General features: G+C 40.1%; 2 protein-coding genes across 3 annotated transcripts; one reads left to right on the plus strand and one right to left on the minus strand.

The window, feature by feature from the left end:
- Positions 1–480: 480 nt before the first annotated feature.
- Positions 481–11,580, minus strand: kif15 (kinesin family member 15). The gene is made up of 35 exons (XM_072365510.1): positions 11,434–11,580; positions 11,119–11,149; positions 10,670–10,856; positions 10,464–10,540; positions 10,324–10,361; positions 10,136–10,233; positions 9,854–10,033; positions 8,550–8,759; positions 8,329–8,454; positions 8,119–8,241; positions 7,891–8,038; positions 7,686–7,777; positions 7,387–7,596; positions 6,919–7,084; positions 6,688–6,829; positions 6,371–6,512; positions 6,089–6,256; positions 5,863–5,991; positions 5,668–5,773; positions 5,395–5,560; positions 5,161–5,311; positions 4,961–5,046; positions 4,769–4,847; positions 4,581–4,667; positions 4,386–4,490; positions 4,140–4,262; positions 3,843–3,989; positions 3,647–3,739; positions 3,390–3,554; positions 3,040–3,143; positions 2,877–2,943; positions 2,752–2,789; positions 2,525–2,657; positions 1,087–1,218; positions 481–985 (listed from the first exon to the last, which is right to left on the minus strand). The coding sequence occupies exons 1-35, from the start codon at positions 11,450–11,452 to the stop codon at positions 911–913; spliced, it is 4,143 nt and encodes a 1,380-aa protein (XP_072221611.1). The 5' UTR covers positions 11,453–11,580; the 3' UTR covers positions 481–910.
- Positions 11,581–12,757: 1,177 nt separating this feature from the next.
- Positions 12,758–18,739, plus strand: tacc3 (transforming, acidic coiled-coil containing protein 3). Of its 2 annotated transcripts, none has more exons than XM_072365445.1 (17): positions 12,758–12,874; positions 14,226–14,391; positions 14,485–14,612; positions 14,693–14,730; positions 14,813–15,905; positions 16,029–16,071; positions 16,164–16,320; positions 16,495–16,553; positions 16,641–16,771; positions 16,931–17,018; positions 17,135–17,260; positions 17,590–17,657; positions 17,748–17,791; positions 17,882–18,042; positions 18,145–18,251; positions 18,343–18,463; positions 18,540–18,739. In XM_072365445.1, exons 2-17 carry the CDS (start codon positions 14,227–14,229, stop codon positions 18,603–18,605), a joined length of 2,595 nt encoding a protein of 864 aa, XP_072221546.1. In that variant the 5' UTR covers positions 12,758–12,874; position 14,226; the 3' UTR covers positions 18,606–18,739. The 2 variants fall into 2 exon arrangements, with proteins under 2 accessions (XP_072221546.1, XP_072221547.1); XM_072365446.1 differs by having other exon boundaries at positions 16,167–16,320.
- Positions 18,740–19,529: the final 790 nt, after the last annotated feature.

Consider the following 19,529-nt stretch of genomic DNA (forward strand, 5'->3'; position numbering starts at 1 on the left):
TGCGTCACACCTCTCCCTCTTGCGGCCGCGATTGGACTAAAACTTTCCTTTAGAAATAACTTAGTTACTCATTTACAAAATTTCATATTATCCTATTACTAGACTATATTTCATGCTACAGAAACTATATTTAAATATCCACGTCATATCTACTGTTTTCTAATATTGGAAAACTGAAAACAGCAACTTTAAAATATAGACCACGAACGTCTCACAGTGCTTTCGATAACACATGAACTCAAACGTCACTTAATTTTCTATTGATTTACAAATAAATCTAAAACTATTTGGAGAACTAATAAATGCATAAGTTTTTCAAGAAACATTGCAGCATTATTTTGCTCGATGTTTTTTATATATATAAAGAATTTCCAAAATAAATACCACAAAATGCAATATAAATCAAAGAAGGACTATAGCTTATTGCTGTAGGAGGTAACAATTTAATTACAGTATTAAAAAAGAGAATTCACTGGTTGGTCTATGCACCTAAGTATGAGGGTGAATGGACAGCAAACATAATACCATGAACAAAACAAAGCACCTGAAATTAATGAACACAAAAAATGAGAACAATGTGACCTGAAGAACTAATTTACACCCAACTCGTCACAACAAGACCAACAAAAGATGGAACAGTACTAACAGAAGTGTCGTCACAGTTAATGTATTTGTAGACTGATGTAAAGGTATGCCTGCTTCCTTCAACACTTTCCATCAGTATTAATAACACCAACAAGTCATAAGTAAAATATTGCTGCACCAGCACTGACAAAAAAAGAAATATCACAAATTACAGTTTCTTTATTTTTAAAACCAATAAAAGTACATTTTAAAAAGTACATCTATAAAAAAAATAAACACTTTTTGACTGGGAAAGATGATCACAGCTCAGTCACACATAAGAGGTCTATATCAGTTCCAGCGGCGAACACTCAGTGTTCTCTCGCGTTAAGCCATGCTCCGTTCGGAGCTTTTCGTATTCCTTGAAGACAAAAGACAAAAACAAAGTTGATTTTATTGGGTTTAGATCAATCGGAGCATTTGAAAAAAAACATCTTTTGAATGATATGAAATGCCAGTTACCTCTCGGAGTTTGGTGTTTTCCTTTTTCAGCTTCACCAGATATTCAATCCTCTGCTTGTGGTTCTTGTGTCCCACGAGTTTTCCATTCTCCTCCGAAAGCTTCACGTTCTGCTTACGAAGAACCTCAATCTCCTGTAAGGAAGTTAATATATGACAATATATAAAATATATAATCTACTTTAATACAACTGTGGCGCTTTTTTTCTTATAACCGATGTCCTGAGTTATTCTCTCCAGATCAGAAGTTCATTATGACGTCTTAAGATTGCGTTAACTTGTGTTGTGTGTCTGCGTATCAAAGTAAAGGTTCAATATAAGAGCACAAAGTGTCACACTCTTGCAGAATCCAGCAGGAGTCTACCATTAATTCCTTTACAATCAGAAAAAGCAAACAATGGCTCCTGTTGTGTTCTCAGCCTTCAGGTGCACCATGCCAGCATGCATAAATGGCATCTTTAAAACTGAAGAAACTGATTTAAGCTGAAAATGTCACACGGCAAACAGAGGTGACCAGATGTCACGTCCTCCTACGAGCTTTGTGTGAGCAGCTGCTGGTTCGAGCAGTGGAAGCTGGAAACTTTCCATGTTTGCCTAAAAGAGGAAGGCGTCGTCCGCTTTAACAACTTAAAAGTCAGTGTAAAGGCTCATTGTGGAATTTGCTTCCAAACACAAAATATGCGTATTTGCCTACAATTGTGTAAAACAACTGAAAACTACGTGGGACTGAATTCTGAAGACAAACTGTTACATTAACTGTTACAACTTTTTACATTATTTTGTCACACTGTGGTCTGAAGGTCTGAGAGTTTGTATTCAGGGTGACTTAAATACACAAGATGCTTTTAGTATTTCTGAATCTACCATGTAGCTTTGCATCTGACATCTCGTCAGCAAACTAAGCTGCCTCGGCCTGCAAATGCAACTTCCCATGATGCCAGAATTTTCAAAGCAACTCGTGCTTTTTCTTTTTTTGTCAATGACAATATCAAGAAGAACAGAATAGATTTTTCCAAGGGCCAAGCTGAGGAGCTCATACAAGGGTGGTGAGAAGACTGTTCACCTACCCAGAACCAGAGTTAGTCGGGTCACACTCATCGTTTTGTGTAAAGCTGAACGATGAAGATCAGAGGATCACCGCCTACCTTTCCCTGCAGTGACCATTTTACAACTGGCAATTCTTACAAATCTTGAAATAGAGACGGCTGGAATGAACAGATAAAGTGCTGATAATGAGAAACAGACCGAACACGCAGTCCCATCCCAGCTTTCATCATCCTGTCACTCCAACATCAGGTGCTTAAATAAGTACCGTAAAAACTGACGGAAATATCTCAGATGATTTCAGTGATTTCCCATCTGAGCTGTTTGGTTTACTTCAAACAAACTTGACAAAGTTCTGTCTATTCTATAGCTGGTGCCAGCTCCGCTCTAACCTCACCTGGAGCAGTTTCTCATCATCATGTATCTTCTGGGTCAGGTCTCTCAATTCCAGACAGCGATTCCTGAGCTCAGAGGTCAGCTCTTGAACGCAGGTCTGAGACTGAGCCAGCATGGATTCCTGCATCTTAAGTCTAACCCACAGAAATAAGAAAGAAAAGGAAAAACAAGAGCATCAACAAGAAGTTTGAAGCGGCATGAAACTGCAAAGTCCACACAGATCCTTACCTTTTTTGAGTATCTGACAGCTTCTGCATTAGTTTGCTCTGTAAAAAGGATAACAATAGTGCATGCAGTGAATAAAATATTCATTCAAGAAAATCAACTAGATCAGCAGAGAAAGAGATACGGACCTTCTCTGCTCGCTCATCCTGCAACTCTTTCAGCTTTGACTGCCTGAAGGCTTCATTTAACTCCTCACTAAAAAAAAAAACAACAACATAACATTATTCATCCTATTTATTCCATAATTCATAGATGGGGTGAATGCAGAATAAATAAATAAAGAAGCCCAACCAATCGTTATTTCCATTTTGTGTCATCTGGCTCTGCTTGGTGTAGAACTTTTCAAGCAACCCCTGGATCTCCATTCGAACCATCTCTTTGTCAGTCAGCTCCGCCTGAGGAAAGGTAACAAAGGATATAAAAACCGTAGGAATCTAAAGTCAGTACAGAAAGACAATTAAAGCGGAGGTAATTATATTATCGTAAAAGGAAAATACGATTTCATTCTGAGGAATAAAAACCTATATAATTTGATTAATAGAATCTATAGATTTTTAAACCTAGTCTAAAATAGAAAACAGACCAAGGACTCTGCTGTAAATCAGTCTAATTGGGAATGACTCTAAGTGTGTTTAATATACCTTGAGCCTTTGGATTTCGTCATTCTTGGCGGCCCTCTCAGCGTTCAGCTCTGCTAGCAGAATCTCCATCGTCATCATGGAGGAGCGCCTGTTTTCCAGCTCTCGCTCCTGGTTCGCCAACACCTGACTCAGATCCATGCTGAAGCTGCCTGGAGTACGAGGCGTCTTCAGAAACGGACAAACGCAGTCAAACACACACGCATGCGCCATTTTGTAGGTCTTTTTTGAGCAATGGTGAAAGCATAAAGAGGTTTTACCCGAGGAAATGATTTGGGTGTGACGGTCTGCTCAGCGGGTTTGAAAACTCCATCTCTGATCGTTTTCTCAGCAGCCTCTTGATGTTGTTGCACCTGGTATGGAAAGAGTTACAGTAATGAGATATTTTATCCATAAGCTATGGTGAGGATTTAAATTATTTTATTTTTTCGCTGATTATTGATTGATTTTCTTTACCTTCTGTTGTAGGTTCTTCATGATGACATCCTTCTGGGCCGTTTGCTCCTGAGATGCTTGGAGGAGACTGTTCTGCTCATCTAAGACCTTCGTGAGCCTCTCAACCTCCTCGGTAGCATAAGAAATTTCCTCCTGCAACACCTCAACCTACAGACACGAACACGCACATTACAGTGCCTATCGTATATTGTAGATTTATTGTTTAACCAACTTTTTGCCACCTACAAAACTGAGGGATCGTGGTATTGATCACTCAATAAGAACCAATAAAGCCCCAAACATAAAACCCTACATTACCTCTATCTTGTTGGATGTCTCCCTCCTTATTAAAGTTTCTTTCAGGGCACAGATTTCTGTCTGCATCTTACAGTTTTGCTCTTTGGTGTTTTCCCTTTCGAGGCAGGCAGCATTGTATTTTGCCTGGAAGAATACGACATTATCATCATTATTATCATTATAAAACACACAACCCGATTTGGAAGTGTAACAGAATGGGTAAACAGTGGACAAGACAGACAAAGGGTGAAATAAGAGGCCGAGTACTGTGATGTCCTTGAGGTCTCCAGTCAAGTGGCCGATGGTCTCGTCCTTTTGGCTCAGCTCTACACGGAGGTCTCTGGTTTGGTTCATGAGGTCTAAAAGAACATCCTGCCATACAAGAGGCAGAGGTATTCAGAGAAGACAGCAGACATACTGAGGCCATATTTGAAGATTAAAAGGAAGAGAAAAAGGGTTTACTTTGTCCTGTTCAATCTTCTGCTCCAAGCTTTTCATCCTTTCATTGGCAACAGTTAAATTCTGCTCCAGATCAACAAGTTTGGACGACTTTAAAACAAAAATAAGACATGGTTTAACTACTAAGCACCAACTACTGTTATGCCCATTATCTGTAAGTTGGAGGAATGCAAGCTGTTCTTTGAACCAACCTGCAGTTGATTTTGTATCATTAGGTCTGATACTTGTTTTCGGAAATGTGTGTTCTGCTCCACAGTTTCAATAAGTTCTCTAAAAGAAAGAACAGTCGCTTGAGTTACTATGAGAGTAGTTTAAGATGAATAAAACCTCTGAAGCAATTATTTACAGAATTACTTCCAATACTTAAAGTGTGCAAAACTCACTTTGATGTGCTTTCTTTGTTTTCTCTTAGCTGGGAGATCAGATTGCCGGTGCGCTCTTGCTCAGCTTTCAGGGAAGTGTTCAAACCCTTAAGCAGAGAGATTAAAAATGTAAAAAAAAAAAAAAATGTAGAAATAGATTGGAAGAATATATATAAAGACAGCTGAGTAATCGAAGGCCACATTTCAGGACAAAAACTTACCGTGACCTCTGCTTTCAGCTGATCAATCTCCCGCTGCCTGTCGTGCAGCTGCTGTCCAGCCTGATCAGCCTCAAACTTGGCCTCAGCTTGAAGCTGGTCAAACGAATCCTGCAGAGTCCGATGCTGCTCCAGAAGCTGCTCCCACTCCAGTCTGGAATAGCAATGTTGTGGGTTAGCACACAAACCCATTAAGATCAACAAAAGCATGACACTGTGCGTTGAACTTATCCTTACTTGACTTTGTCAAGTTGGAGCTGTGTGCTGATCAGGCTGTTGGACAGCTGACTCATCTCTCGCTGGTGCTCATTCTGACCGTCTCTGAGCTCGCTCTTCACAGAGGCCAGCTCCTTGTCGGACGACTGCAGCACCAAGCGTAGATCGCGGATCTCGCTCCTCAGAACTGAAAGGAAAGTGAGAGACGGTTAAATGAATATTTCAGAGAGAAAGCAAATCGTTCGCAAAAAGAAGATTCCTGCCAAAAGCTTAAAATAAACGTAAGAGCCTAACCTCCTGCAGCTTGCTGTTCAGACTGAAGGCTCTGCTGCAGGCTGTTTACGCTTTCTTGAAAGGTGAGCTGATCTTTTTTCCTGTTAGCTCTTTCAGCTGAAAGTTGCTGTATCAAATGTTCAACAATTAGAAAACAGAACAAACGAATAACAACGCACCACTAAATTTCATTAGCTGTAAGTGAGGTCTTTTTACCTCATCCTTGTGGTCAGACTCTTGAGACTTCATGGCAATCTGCTCCTCAAGTTTTGCAACTTGCTGCAACAATTTGCTGTTCTTCAGTTCTACTTCATTTAACTGTGTCTGAACACGGCTCGCCTGGTCCTAATGAAAAAAAATAATAATACAGAAACAAGGAGAAGTTTAAGTCAGTGCAAGAACAAGACATTTTTTATGTAAGGGATCATCTGCATGGCTTTACCTGTACGTGGCTCAGTTCTTCTGTCAAAGCCATCTCAGTCATGTCGGATGGAGGCTGCTCAGCCCAAATGTTGTCCCCATCATCGCCTTTTCCATTCAGGTGTTCTGGACTGGCGAGCGGCACAAGGCGGGAGCGCAGGTTGTACGCTTTGGTGGGCGTGGTGAGAATCTGGTACAACAAACATTTCAACCGTGTAGATCATTTTCACTGTTTCACACAGAAAATCCACATGACAACATCGGTGCCTCAGTTATGCGAGAACATATTCTAACATGCGCTCACCTTTATAGTTTCTACGTGAATTCTGTTCAGTTCAGACACCTCCTGTTTTTTATAAGCTTGAGTGGCTTCCAAAATGTTTTCCAAATGCCTGTTGGACTTGTCAAGGTATCTCTTCTCAGACTCCAACTGAGACAACTGTTTCCTAAAACCCAGAGAACCACATTAAACTGTGCAAAACGTACAGCACTGACTGCATGAGCAGTTTTATGATGGCTAATGGCTTTGGTATGTATTCTAAACAATTGTTCAGCCTTTTGGGGTAATCACCATGCCAGTTTGGCTTCGGAAAATATGTCCTTAACAAATAATCTCCTTACTTGGTGACTTCTTTGTACTCCTCAAAGGCCTGGAAGGCACCTGTGAGGTCGGACTGTTTCTGAAGCAGTTTAGCATTCAGCTTCTCAATTGTTGCTGCAGACACAGCATCGGTGGCTACGGAGGTCGACGAGACTGCGGAAGCTTTGGAGCAACGTGAGATTATTCAGATTGGATTGAAACAAACCTTCCTTTACAAATCTTTTTTCTATCGTTGATGACTTTCATCTTACTTTCTGAGTCCACAGCTCTCTGAAGGGCTTCTTCCAACTCAGCAGCCATTTGGGCTGCAACCTCTTCAGCTTTCATCACGGATTCGAGAGAACGTAGTTGACGGTTCTCTTCTCTCAGGCTGTAATTCTCTGCTGCATATCGAGTCATCTTTGGATGATGTTCAACCTTAAAGGGCAGAAGCAAAAAAAAATAAGAGAGAATGGTGTGAACAGAAAGGAAAATTGTGGCGCTGCATGGCTGTTTTCATAAGAATTGCTTGTAGATGTCACCATATTCTTCTTGGATGTTAAAGGCCAGAACATAGTAAATTATTGAAGTTTCTCATGGAAATATGGAGAAGTTGTAGAGTGTTACAGCATCAGCACGACAGAACGTCACCACTACTGTGTATCTGCACATTATGCAGTCATTAATTGTAGTCATTAGCAGTGGGTTAGAAAAAAGTTCAAAGGACTAATAAATTTTACCTGATCTCTCAAGATCTTGATCTCCTCCTTCAGTTGGTCAATCACAGCCTGTGAATGCATGGCTGACAAAGAGCTTTCTCCTGCCTTCAGATTTTTCTCAAGGCGAGAGATGTGGTCTTCTCGAAACCTGATGATCATTCTGCTGGAATGGATGAACTTGTCTTTTTGTGTCCAGGCCTCCTCGAGCTGAGCCACCTTCTTGAGCAGCAACTGAGTGCAGTCAAACAGAACTGTTAAGCGTCTTGCACCAACTCCATTTTCTCTCAACAGACTAGTTAAAAGATCAACAACGGCCTCACCTTCTTCTCCTCATCCAGCTTCTTCCAAAGATGGACAGCAGACATAAACTTTGCTCTATACGAGACATCCTGTTGATTTTCAGCAGATGGGCCTGAAAAAAGAATAAGCTTTGCCTTTATTCAACCCTGAAATGAATTAGTTTGAAAGGGTCAAGGCTAACATAAGTTTAATGGCTTCATGTTATATTGTCCTTCAAATTGTTACCCATGGTGAGGTCGGGGCCACCTGGTGCAGCATCTCTCACATAGTCCACTCCTTGACATGCCAGCACCTGAGTGAGCTGCTCCTTCAGCTTCCTCACCTCAGCCTGTAACTGCTTCACATTGCCCTGTGTGTCTTCATTGATGACGGCCTGAAAAAAGCAGAACAGTTGGGTATTGATAATATGAATGGGTTTGATTTGAGTGCGAAGCTCAGTTTGATGACACATACCTTATTTTTGATCAACTTTGCTCTCTGGGCAAAATGCAAAGTCGACAGCGTTTCTCCAAAACACTTTGAACCAGGGTGCACGTTGGCTATGATGTAAGTCTTTGCATTTCCTCCAAGAGAGTCCTGAAAATAAAAATAAATGTTGAGGAGCGTGTCAGTGTATTGGAAAATGAATACAATGATACAATACAAAGATCTGCAGACACTTACCCTGAGCAAGAAGGTGAGTTTAGAATCTCTGTAGCATATGTGACGGGTCTTCCCATTAGACACGTCCACCAGTGCCATGATCACTTGGCCCAGGCACATGAGTGAGCGATTGATGCTGCTGGCCTCCTGCAAGGGAAACAATGCAGACAGCAGCTGTTACAGACAAGAAAAATCACAAATACCATACCACAGTGCAAGAGCATTCAGGCACAAAGCTTTACCTTGAGTCTGGAACCCTCTGAGTGGGTGTCTTTCTGTCTCTCAGATCCTGCCAGATCAACCAGGTTCAGCTGAGACATTCGGATGTTCACCACTTCGTTGACGGATTCTTTGGACTCCAAAGTCATGGTGAACACCGCGTGAGATCTCGAGGACTCGCGGTTCATGGAGGTGGACGCCACGCGCCGATTGCGCCAGCCCATAGACAGCACCTAAGTGGTTGCAAATAGCAACATTTGTAGTCTTAAAATAGGCTTATTTTAATGGGCTGTTTCTTAAATCAAAACAACAATTTTATTAAGTCCCATACAAACCCAATTTACAGAAAAGTTGGAAAGTTTTTTGGAAGTTGGAAACATTTTAAAGTATAATTGTCTGAAGTTTTATTCAACAATCAAAGTTCCAAAGAAAGGGGTTTTTTAATGTCTTCACTGGATTAAAGATATATAAAGTTAGAATTTGATGCCAGCAACACATACAAAAAGGATTAAGGCGTATTTACCATTGAGTTACGTCACATTTACTTTTTTTTTTGTTTAGTTATACCTATAATTTTTGGGAACTGATGATACTGTTCAGCACAATTTGAGCCTCTCATAAATCTCTTGACTGCCCTTTAAATTTTTCAGCAGGGCACAGATCTGGACCGCCGGCAAACACACTCTGTGTCTGAGATTTGGCCTCGTTGAACGAGGTTTGTCCTTGTCCTGCTAAAATAACCAATTACCACCCAGTAAAAGCAGTGACCTTAATGGCAACATGTCTCTCTAAAACTCCAATATGTATTTTTTTGCATAAATGGTTCCTTTACAAAGACAAAAAGCAAGTCACCTTTAGCATGGGTATTGTTGTGATTTCCAGCCTTGGCCTTGATGCACTGAGATTTCCCCAAACCCCCTGAATCCTTTACACACACAATATCATGCACTGTAGATGTTGAAAACCCACAGTTCTTTGTAATTTTGTAAAGAGAAATCTATTTCTTTACTGATCTATAATTATCTGACCAAGATAGGCACAAAACAATGAACCATGAAAGACGATCCTCCCTTTAGACTAAGTTCTGACAACCTCACCCGTCACTTCTAGAATAATGTTACTTATAAATATATGCAAACTTTTCCATTTTTTCTTTAAAATTTTTCAAACTTTGTTTCTTGAGTTGCTGCAATGACTCTGGTCAGTGAAGACACAAAATAATATCCTTTGCTTGTCAAACAAAATGAATAAAACTGGAATATAGAGGAGTGTAATAAAATATTGCAGTTAGTACAATAACCATAAGTCTCGACAGATAAGAATTTACCTGATAAGCTTCAGCTGCTGAGTTCACAAACTTTTCCACAGCTCCCTCGACAAAAACACCTTTTTTGATGTTTTCTCGGAGAAAAAGGCTGGCTGAGGCTGTGTCCAGGAGGTCATAAATTTGTTCATTGTATATCTCAATAAATGAACATTTGCAAAGGAAACTCTTGGACTTGGGAGACTAATGGAGAAAAAAAGTACCAGAATCATGAGAACAAAAGAAGAAATAAAAAAAATAAAAAAGGTTTATAAAACCATGGTGATTATATCCAAATAAACCCACCCTTTCTACTTCTCTGTTGATGAGAAAAAACAAGTACTCAAAACTTCGAGGGATGACCCCCCTCAGTTCATCTGTGAAGTTATCCAACTCAGATGGCCCTAGAGCAAGAGTGAAAACATGCGACTATTGTCGAGCGACTTCTTGATCTTTGAATTTTTTAGAATACAGTGTCAGTAATAATTTCTTACCAAGCATGGTGAAAGTTTTCCCCGATCCCGTTTGTCCACTGTAGAAGCAAAAGAGGAATCACATAAGGAATGGAATAAGTGCTCCAAATAAGGCACAATTCCATGAATAATTTTAATCCGATAGAAATAAAGGCACTTACTAAGCAAATATGGTACCATTATATCCATTCATGCAGGACTCAACAATATTCTTGGCCACACTGTTGAATACAGAGTCCTGTTGTAAAAAGAAGGATCAAGATTATACATCGAGAGCCCATTTTGTTCATATGAGATAGTCCTTCTACAATCAATCAGATTCTTAGCCATGCTACTGTTTTTAAAACTATATCTACGTGATTCAAACCTGAGATGTGTCCATATCCGCCACATGGTCATAGGTGAAGGTTCGTGGTTCTGGTTTTGAAAGCAGACGGATGGTATTGGGTGAAGTGACCGTGAGACACTGATTCTGATCCCCATCTGTGGTCAGCCCAGTACCATGGGTCAGAGGTCGTACTCGGACAAAAACTTTAATGGAATCGCAGTCACCACTGAAATCCCAGAAAATAACAATTAAAAAATGGAGTCAGGGTGTTTATTACTGTGTGACTGCATAAGTGCTTCTAGTTTTTTTTTTTAGTCATAACTAAAAGAAACAAAACAACCATACACTGATTATTCAGGTATTAGCCAGATAATAGCTGGTATTTGCATGATACTTGATTAAGAATGTACGTTCCCTACAGTTACAGTTTTAACGTTACAATCTATACTCTGAGCCATAATGTGGTGATGTTTGTGTGGATAACATACCTGGCTCCAAGAAGACTTGAATCTCCAAATCCTGTTAACAAAATTATGAAACAGTTAAAACGTCCGCTCATTATTTGAGAAACATCTTAAAGCTGCACATACATTAACTTCTTTCTCATACATCTGCAAAATAGAAAGCCACGACTCAAGATACTCTAAAATAGTTAAGGTTACCCATGAATGATAGTGAAGTTATGCCAACAGTAATTTACTAGCTTGCTAACGTGATCCCACAAAAATAGCGACTAATCGCGTCAAGCTTGGCTGACAGCATATTAGCTTGCTAACCGAAAAAACGTGTGTTTAGTAAGATACCTTTGCCACTGAAATTCATTGCTGTCGCCAATGTATTAACCGTTTTACAAGGTAAAACGTATTTTCTTCATAGTACGTCGATTGAGAAGGTCAGAGGATAGCCAGCACTGTTTACATCCTTTAAAATTGGCGGGCTGGTAAGATTTTCGTTCTTCTTCTTTGGTATGGCAAACTAAAGGCACCAATGATGTATTGCTGCCCCCTTCTGGCGATTTACCACCATTACCAAACTGCTGCATTCAGGAACAACTCAGTTTATTTTAAGAAATCCCTCCGTTTTTCTGATCTTTTTCTGGGGATTTTCGACAATGAGGAGTTGGTGGCGTAGATAACATTACTTTCCTTTCCTCAAGGTTGATTGAATATTTCCTTTACTTCATTTGGCACAGATAATATTGTCCAAGTATATGTCTTAAGGTCTTGACTCAGTCACACTGGCACCCTCCCTCCGGATGTTTTCCTATTCATGCCACTCCACTCTTTGTTTTGGTGTACCTCAACATACAGCCGTGCCAAGTTTCATCTATGACGGCTCAATAGAGTAATAAAACCTGCCCTAACCCTAACCCTCATCATTGTTGCCATACTTATGAAATTTAAATTAGATTTAGCTGTTTTATTTATTGCTTCCATTTCCTCTATGCCCATATAAACTGTTGAATACCACATTACTTCGTACTACATAAATGATAATTTCTTGGATCTCTCGATAGATAGATAGATAGATAGATAGATAGATAGATAGATAGATAGATAGATAGATAGATAGATAGATAGATAGATAGATAGATAGATAGATAGATAGATAGATAGATAGATAGATAGATAGATAGATAGATAGATAGATAGATAGATAGATAGATAGATAGATGAAAAAATAACAACTGTGAAAAATGCAAAAACAGTTTTTGTGAATACATTCTGCCAATTTTGGATAAATTAAAAACAGTACATTTCTGCAGTAAAGTAAATTAAGTTCAATCTGGACTATGCTTACTTTATGATCATCAATGACAGTGGAACAATTGTTTTGTTATCAGGTTGAAAAAAAAGGTTCTTTCGCAATATCTAAACCTGTTTCTCTGGACAACAGGTAGATGCTTCTTTTTTTTGAGAGAAACTACATATTTTAATACTCGATATGTAATAGTACGAAAACTATCCTGCCATCTTTGGGGCAGAGCTCTGCTTTGGGGTTGTCGTAGATTGAATCATATCCGCTCTTTGATGTGATTGGCTGTTCAACCAGGAAGTGCATTTTGTTTGAATATTTTGTGCGATTTTATTGGTGCGTTTCAAGACTTTTAAATTCCAAACGGCTATTGCTCTGAGAAGACTGGCGAGGGATTTTCAAAGGATATCATTCCTACTTTTCGCCGTACAGTTGAATGCTTCGAAGAAAGAGGCTGTAATATCGGCCAAAAATATCTGATGTTTTGAGGTAGGTGGTACATACAATATAATACAATGTATTTCACATGGTGCAATGCTTTCTGTGTTTAAACGGGATCCCGAATGCTATTTTTCCTCCACTTTCCGCTAACTTTAGCTAACAGCTCGCTGTTCGTTAACAGTTAACGCATTTGATGTCAGTTATAGCCTAAACTGGGCTTTCAGTTTTGTTGTAGTATTTATGACTAACTTCAACTGGTAACCGTTGAAAAGTCACTTACTTAAAGTCACATTACTGATAGCTGTCCACGTTGAGTGATTTAGCTCTTTGGGTACACGCAGCGTTGTATGATAAATGTAAACGTTGGTTTCCAATATTGGTCCCCAAACATCCATCAGTCATGGGTATCATTTAGTCGGGGTGTGTGCTCTTAAATCTTACATCACGGTTTATGTAAACCTCGTGCGGACCTTCACTATCAGCTGCTCAGAGATGCATTAAAACTTAGGCACGTAGTCCAAATATAATGTATGACTTTGGACCAAACTTTTTAAGTAATCATGGCTGATATTTGTCCTCTCGCTACTTGGATCCCACTTGTCACGTGCTACTTCTCTGTCTGTTAATCAACACATTTATTATTGGGATACATCTAAGAATGAGAGCAAATTTAAAAAGGAAAGTGCTGGAAAGCAATTAAGCCATGCCAAATCTGTTGACTTGTTGTGCTTATTGATGTAAGCATAGCCCCTTTCACGCTCTACTTAATCTATAACCATAAAAAAGACTGTCTGTTTGTGTGTATGTTTTAGTCCATAATGATCGATCTCCTTAATTTTTGTTTTCAGACATTGGTAATTTCATCGACGGAAACGGCAATTGTACACACGAAGAATTAAGTTATTAGCGCCCTCTCATGGTCAAATTATGTAACTGCTCCCCTTGTCTCTTCCGCATATGCTGCATTTTACAATTTAAAGCAATTTCTTGTAAATTATTGGCTGATGTTCTGATGATGGCCAATATAAAATAGTAATGGGCTAATATAGCCTATTATTGATTTTAAAGCTTCAATGTCATACATTTTTCTCATGTAACTGTGAGGAATCCTAGTTAACAATTGATTTTTCTTTCCAGCTGTTACTCCTTCAAAAGGAATGCACTATGACTCTAAAGATTATATCCGTGTGCCTCCAAAGTGTTTACCAATAGTAGTACATTGACACAGTCACGTGTGCCCTGATTTCAGTGCAAAATTTTTTCTCCAGTTGTGTGTATCACTAAACCCAAACAACCAAAAGTGTCTTATCAGCTTGGTGCAGCTTTCCACATGACTCCTCCTTCAGAGTGTAGTTGGCACACCCCTGTAATTTAGCCATTCGTTTCACTACTTTCACAGGATGACTTCTGTTGAAGTGAATGATGAAAACTGTGGGGTCATCCCAGGAGGAAAGCACTACAGCTTAAGTGAAGACATATTTGCCCTGGATCAGCCAACTGGAAGACCTTCCATCCTGCGTCAGTCAGAGAACCTGCCCAGCAAGACTGTGCCAAAGGGGATGAAGGTTCAGAAACTATTATTAGTAATAGTATTTTAGCTGCTGTATTCCACTCTCTCATTGTCTTTTTTGCGTCCTTACAAGATTATTTGTGCTTAGGTTTGTTTTCAGACTCCAAGAAGAGACCCTGCGACAAAAAGAATTCTTTCTCCCAACAAGTCTGTCAAAATGTCAAGTGTGGATGAGTGTACAAAAGCAATGGAGTTCTTAGATTTGAATAAATCAAAGTAAGTAATATATTATTCTCCAACGTGCCTCCATGTTTAAAATCTTGCTTTTAAGTAACCACATCTTTTCTTTTTTGCAGCACTTTGCCACAGGAACAACTTCAACAGCCCAAACAAGGTAGTTTGTCTCACTCAGTTATTTATTTCTATGTAGTTCCCAACTAAGAAAAATTAACGCAAACACTGTATTTTTTCCACAGAGCCGTCTTCTTATCCTGATGATGACATGCCAATTCAAAGCAAAGGTGGCTACCAGTTGGATTTTGACAACCTTGATGCGATGGATCCATTTCAGGGGTCTAACAAGATGACGCTCTCTCCTGTTAGGCCTGCTGTTGAACATCCTCCTGCACATACTGAGCCTCTACAAGCACCATCTGAGAATATCCTGGAGGAGCCAACAAAAGTTGAACCGGCATTGGACGACACACTTCCCTTTACCCCGTCTGTAGATAATTCGCTGGCTGACATCAGTTCCACAGAGAGCAGTGTGGTCACAGTGACGGTGGTGAAGGTCCCTGGGGTTGAGGAACAGGATTCATGCACAGCTACACCTGATGAAAAACAACTCCCCAGTATGTCTGCGAGCTCTGATCACGATACAGCCTCCAGCAGTTTAGTGGCAGATGCGACACTTCCAGGAAAAGTTTCTTATAACTTGGATTTTGACAACCTTGATGCAATCAATCCTTTCCAGATGGGGGGCTCCAAAATTCAGAATTCACCTGTTCCTGGGAAAAAGGAAATAAACAGCGATCCACCTGCTGAAGAAAATGAACCTGCTGCTGTTGTTGTTGATACTTCTGAGGCAGCCCAAAAGTTGCCCGTACAGACTGAAGTGAAGCCCATAGCAGCAGTGGCCCCAGTATCTGCCGACACAGCCAAGCCTCCAGCGGCTGAATCTGAGCCAGCTGATGGCAGAGTCAAAGAAGCACCAGTGAAACTTGAGTTCAGTTTTGGTGATGGAAGTGAGGTCAAACGGAGACCACCGCCCAAGAAATTTGGCAAAAGACCAAAACCTAAAGAAGAAAAGCCAGCAACTGATGTGAAACCGTCAGAAGAAGCTCCTGTGAAGCCTGACGCAGGGGATGTAGCTGATGTTCCAGTTCCCAAAGGTTCTTACTCCTTTGACTTTGAAAAGTTTGATGACCCGTATTTCAATCCTTTTGGCACAAATGCAAACATGAAAAACTCTCCAAAGAGCATCGAGAAAGCTGACCCTGTGCTCATGGAAACTACTCATCAAGGGCAAACGTCCAATTCTGAAGAAAAAGAAGCTGCATCATCAGAGTGGTGAGTCAGCCTTTTTATCTGAGTATCCAGCGTTTATATGCAGTGGGAATTTAATATACTATTAACCCAGCATTCACAGTAAATGTAATGTTTGGTGTTTTGTTGTGTTTTTGCCTTCTGTAGTGCTGGAGAGAGTTTGCCAACTGCTGAGCCCAACCCTGGAGTGGTAAGAGCAGTAATGCAGTTTGATTCAAGCTCTCACAGTTCCTCTTTTGCTTCGGTCTCTCCTCACATTATTTTTATGCTCTTATGGAACAGGAGATCACTGTTAACAATGTTGCCGATGAACTTGACAAGGGACCTCAGCGTGAAAGTGAGCAGCTGATGCAGAGTTGCTCCGAATTCTCTGAGCCGTCTCAACCTGACCAGCTGTCCATGATGGACTTTAATGACGAGTTTGTTCCTGGAAGCATGTGTGAGTAAATATCGGTTGTTCTCTTCCTGTTGACTTAACCTGGGTTTCAGAGACTCAAAAGTTCATATCACCTACACCCCAGTTTGGTCTGTGAACCTACTGAAGTAAATTGTTTCTTTGATTTAGGAATGCTTAATTTTTTGTATAACAGTTACTTATGATTTTCATTTGTAGTCATGGCCAATAACTTTGAAGGGCAGATTGACTACCTGGAACAGTTTGGGTCCAGCAGTGTAAGTACTGACTTTGTATGTGAGTATTTTGATTGTTAATCTAAAACTTGAAGATATTTCAATGTTTACATTTTTTTTTATCAACAGTTTCAGGAGTCTGCGCTGAGGAAACAATCCTTGTACCTAAAATTTGATCCCCTCCTGAGAGAGAGCCCAAAGAAGCCTGCAGGCCCGGCTACTCAGATGCATGTCGCTGCCCCAGCTGCCTTTGCCTCACGGTATGATGCACGTCTGTTTTCATTTAGTCTGATTGCTGCTGTCACTGGATACTGTAGCAGAGTATGCTCTGCTTTGGATTTCCTTTTTTTTTTTAAAAAAAAAAACATGTTAGGTTTGCCAGAAATGTCAAAACTTTACATCTGAGACTTTTGTTACAGGCTCAGAAATCTTGAGACTGCAGATAAAGAGATGGCAGCTGGTCCACAAAAGAATGGTCTCAAACTGTTTGAGGATACTGCAGCACCAGTGAGTAAATCTTTATGTACCATTAACTTGTCAAATGAAGTTGTCTAAAATGCTTCACTCTAAAATCTCTTGTCTTTTTTCTTTTTTTTCCCCACCTTACCTGCTTGTCTCTCCAGACTCCCATCTTTGAGAGCCTCGTCCCTCCTTTCCCCCAGCCTGCAAACACAGAAGATGCTATTATTGAAGTGCTGAAGTACAGCCAGAAAGACATGGATACAGCCATTGCCAAAGTGCAGGCAGAGGTACATCCTGGCCAGTGTTTTAAGACGGAAATAGTTTAAAACACAAAAGAAGGTCATCCACTTTGTTTGCGTGGTTGTTCATATAAATTCAGCTTGTTTAAACTTTTCAAAGTAATTTAGTAGACATTTAAAATCTCCTCAAAGCTGATTCTCAGTAATCAAGCCTCCAAATATTTAGTCTTTATTTAGAAAATAAAATGTTTTGTACAAATATCCACACAGAAATGCAAATGAAAGACTTGTGAATGAGACCATTATTGTGATCACATAACTTTTTTGTGATTACTCGTAGTCTTCATAATCATTGAAGAGTGCTTTTTCTGAAACAGGCAAAAGAAAAAGAGCAGCAGTGGAGTGCTAAATACAAAAAGCTGCTCGATGATGGTCAAGAAATGAGGTGAGCTGTGTTTCATTACATTCATTCACGTCTTTTGTATCATTTTTACAGAAAAGTGATTTTTTTTTTTTTTTTTTCTTCTCTACACAGGAAAATAATTGCAGAATTTGAGCTTGTGATTGCAAAAATGATGGGTGAGTCGATGCTGTCGAAGCTGCACTCATCAAAAGTTGATGAAGTTGTTTTTTTCTTAAGCTAAAACTTTTTCTTCCTGAACACTTCAGCTGATCAGGAGGAGGAGAGGAAGGTGTCCAAGGCGAAACTAAATGAGGCTCTGCTGGAGAAGGAGCAAGTGTCCAGTGACCTGAACGCCATGGAGAGGTCATTCGCCGAGCTTTTTAAGAGACTGGAGAAATACAAGAGTGTCGTTGAGGGTTACAAAAAGGTTGGCGTTAATGGAAACTGGCCTTTTTGAGCTGCCTCAGTTCTTGACATATTTCAGAAAATTTAAGGAGATTTTAATTGTTCTCTCTGCCCATTTTCCCAGAATGAAGAGGTTCTGAAGTCTTGTGCTCAGGACTACCTGACAAGGATCAAGAAAGAGGAGCAGCGCTACCAGACCCTTAAAACTCATGCAGAGGAGAAAATTGGCCAGTAAGAGACATATCTGGACCAGGCATTTGTGTTTTATGCGTGAAATATTGGCACTTTCAATGACCAGCTTTAATTTGTTTCTCATCCTCAGAGCAAATGGAGAAATTGCTGAGGTACGATCTAAATACAAGGCTGAGGTATCTGCACTTCAGGCACAGCTGCGCCGGGAGCAACTGAAAGTTCAGTCACTGGAGAAGAGCTTGGACCAGAAGGTAAAGGTCCATCCTGATTTACTAATACGTTTTTGTAAGTGTGTACATATTTTAGTAATTGTTTGTTTCTTTTCAGGAAAAGGAGGCAGAAGAGCTCACAAAACTGTGTGATGAACTGATCTCAAAGGTTCAGAGAGGCTGAGCTCATTTGTAAATACTGTATCTGTTGTTGGTGTCCAGATCATTTTATTGTGTTGTGTATTTCTGTCTCTGTCAGTGTTCCTGATACTGTAAAAAGTAGTAATAAAAAAAGTTAATAAAGATAATTTACAAGTGTTTTTTTTACAATTGTTTTTCTTTTTTAAATCCTGTCTTTACAAGCCACTAGAGGGCAGTGTTTCACTTCCTCATACCTGAATTTAATCACCTGTGTTTGGAATTTCAAGAGTTGGTGATGAAAATGGGACTTACGGTAAGAGATTTGTGCCCTTTAAGATTTTCCCCGGTAGAATGTCTGCTTAAAAACACACATGCAGTCAACTGTACTTAACCTGTCATCCCTCTGGAGCCAAAGCTCATCTCCATGCTGCAATCCTCACTACAAAACAAGCTTACCTGACACAAAGCCCCCCTTATTTTCTGAGCAATCACAGGGTCCTGTCACATCACTCCCAGAGCAGGACAATGTACTTCCTAAATGGTGAAAGGAAATCCAACCTAGATTGGACCTGAATGAGATTGTGGGGCAGAGGACAGAGTGGTGTGGGGGGTGTGGACAATTCACTTAAATGGGAAAAGATGCTGGTCATTCGGTGTAGTCTTGCAGGGGACATCACTCATCCATAAAGCGACCGTGAGACTGCTCTTGTGTCTGTATGGTATCTATTCAGTCTTTCATCCCCAGCCACTTGTGTCCCTCTGCTGGCTGCCCTCTGTGTCACCCTCAGACACTTCAACATGCTCAAAAGGAAGAAAGTGAACCTGTGTTTGGGGCCCAGCTCTATTGTTTAATTACGAGTACCTGCCACTGGAGTTATCATCATCTCTGGTGTTCATTAACAGGAACAGAATGAAGTCTTTGAGATATACGTGGGTGCAAAACAGTCAAGTTTGAGCAAATTCTCAC

This window comes from Leuresthes tenuis, unplaced genomic scaffold (genome assembly GCF_036924035.1).
Source record: "Leuresthes tenuis unplaced genomic scaffold, fLeuTen1.0.hap1 SCAF_15, whole genome shotgun sequence".
In the NCBI taxonomy this organism is placed as follows: Eukaryota; Metazoa; Chordata; class Actinopteri; order Atheriniformes; family Atherinopsidae; genus Leuresthes; species Leuresthes tenuis.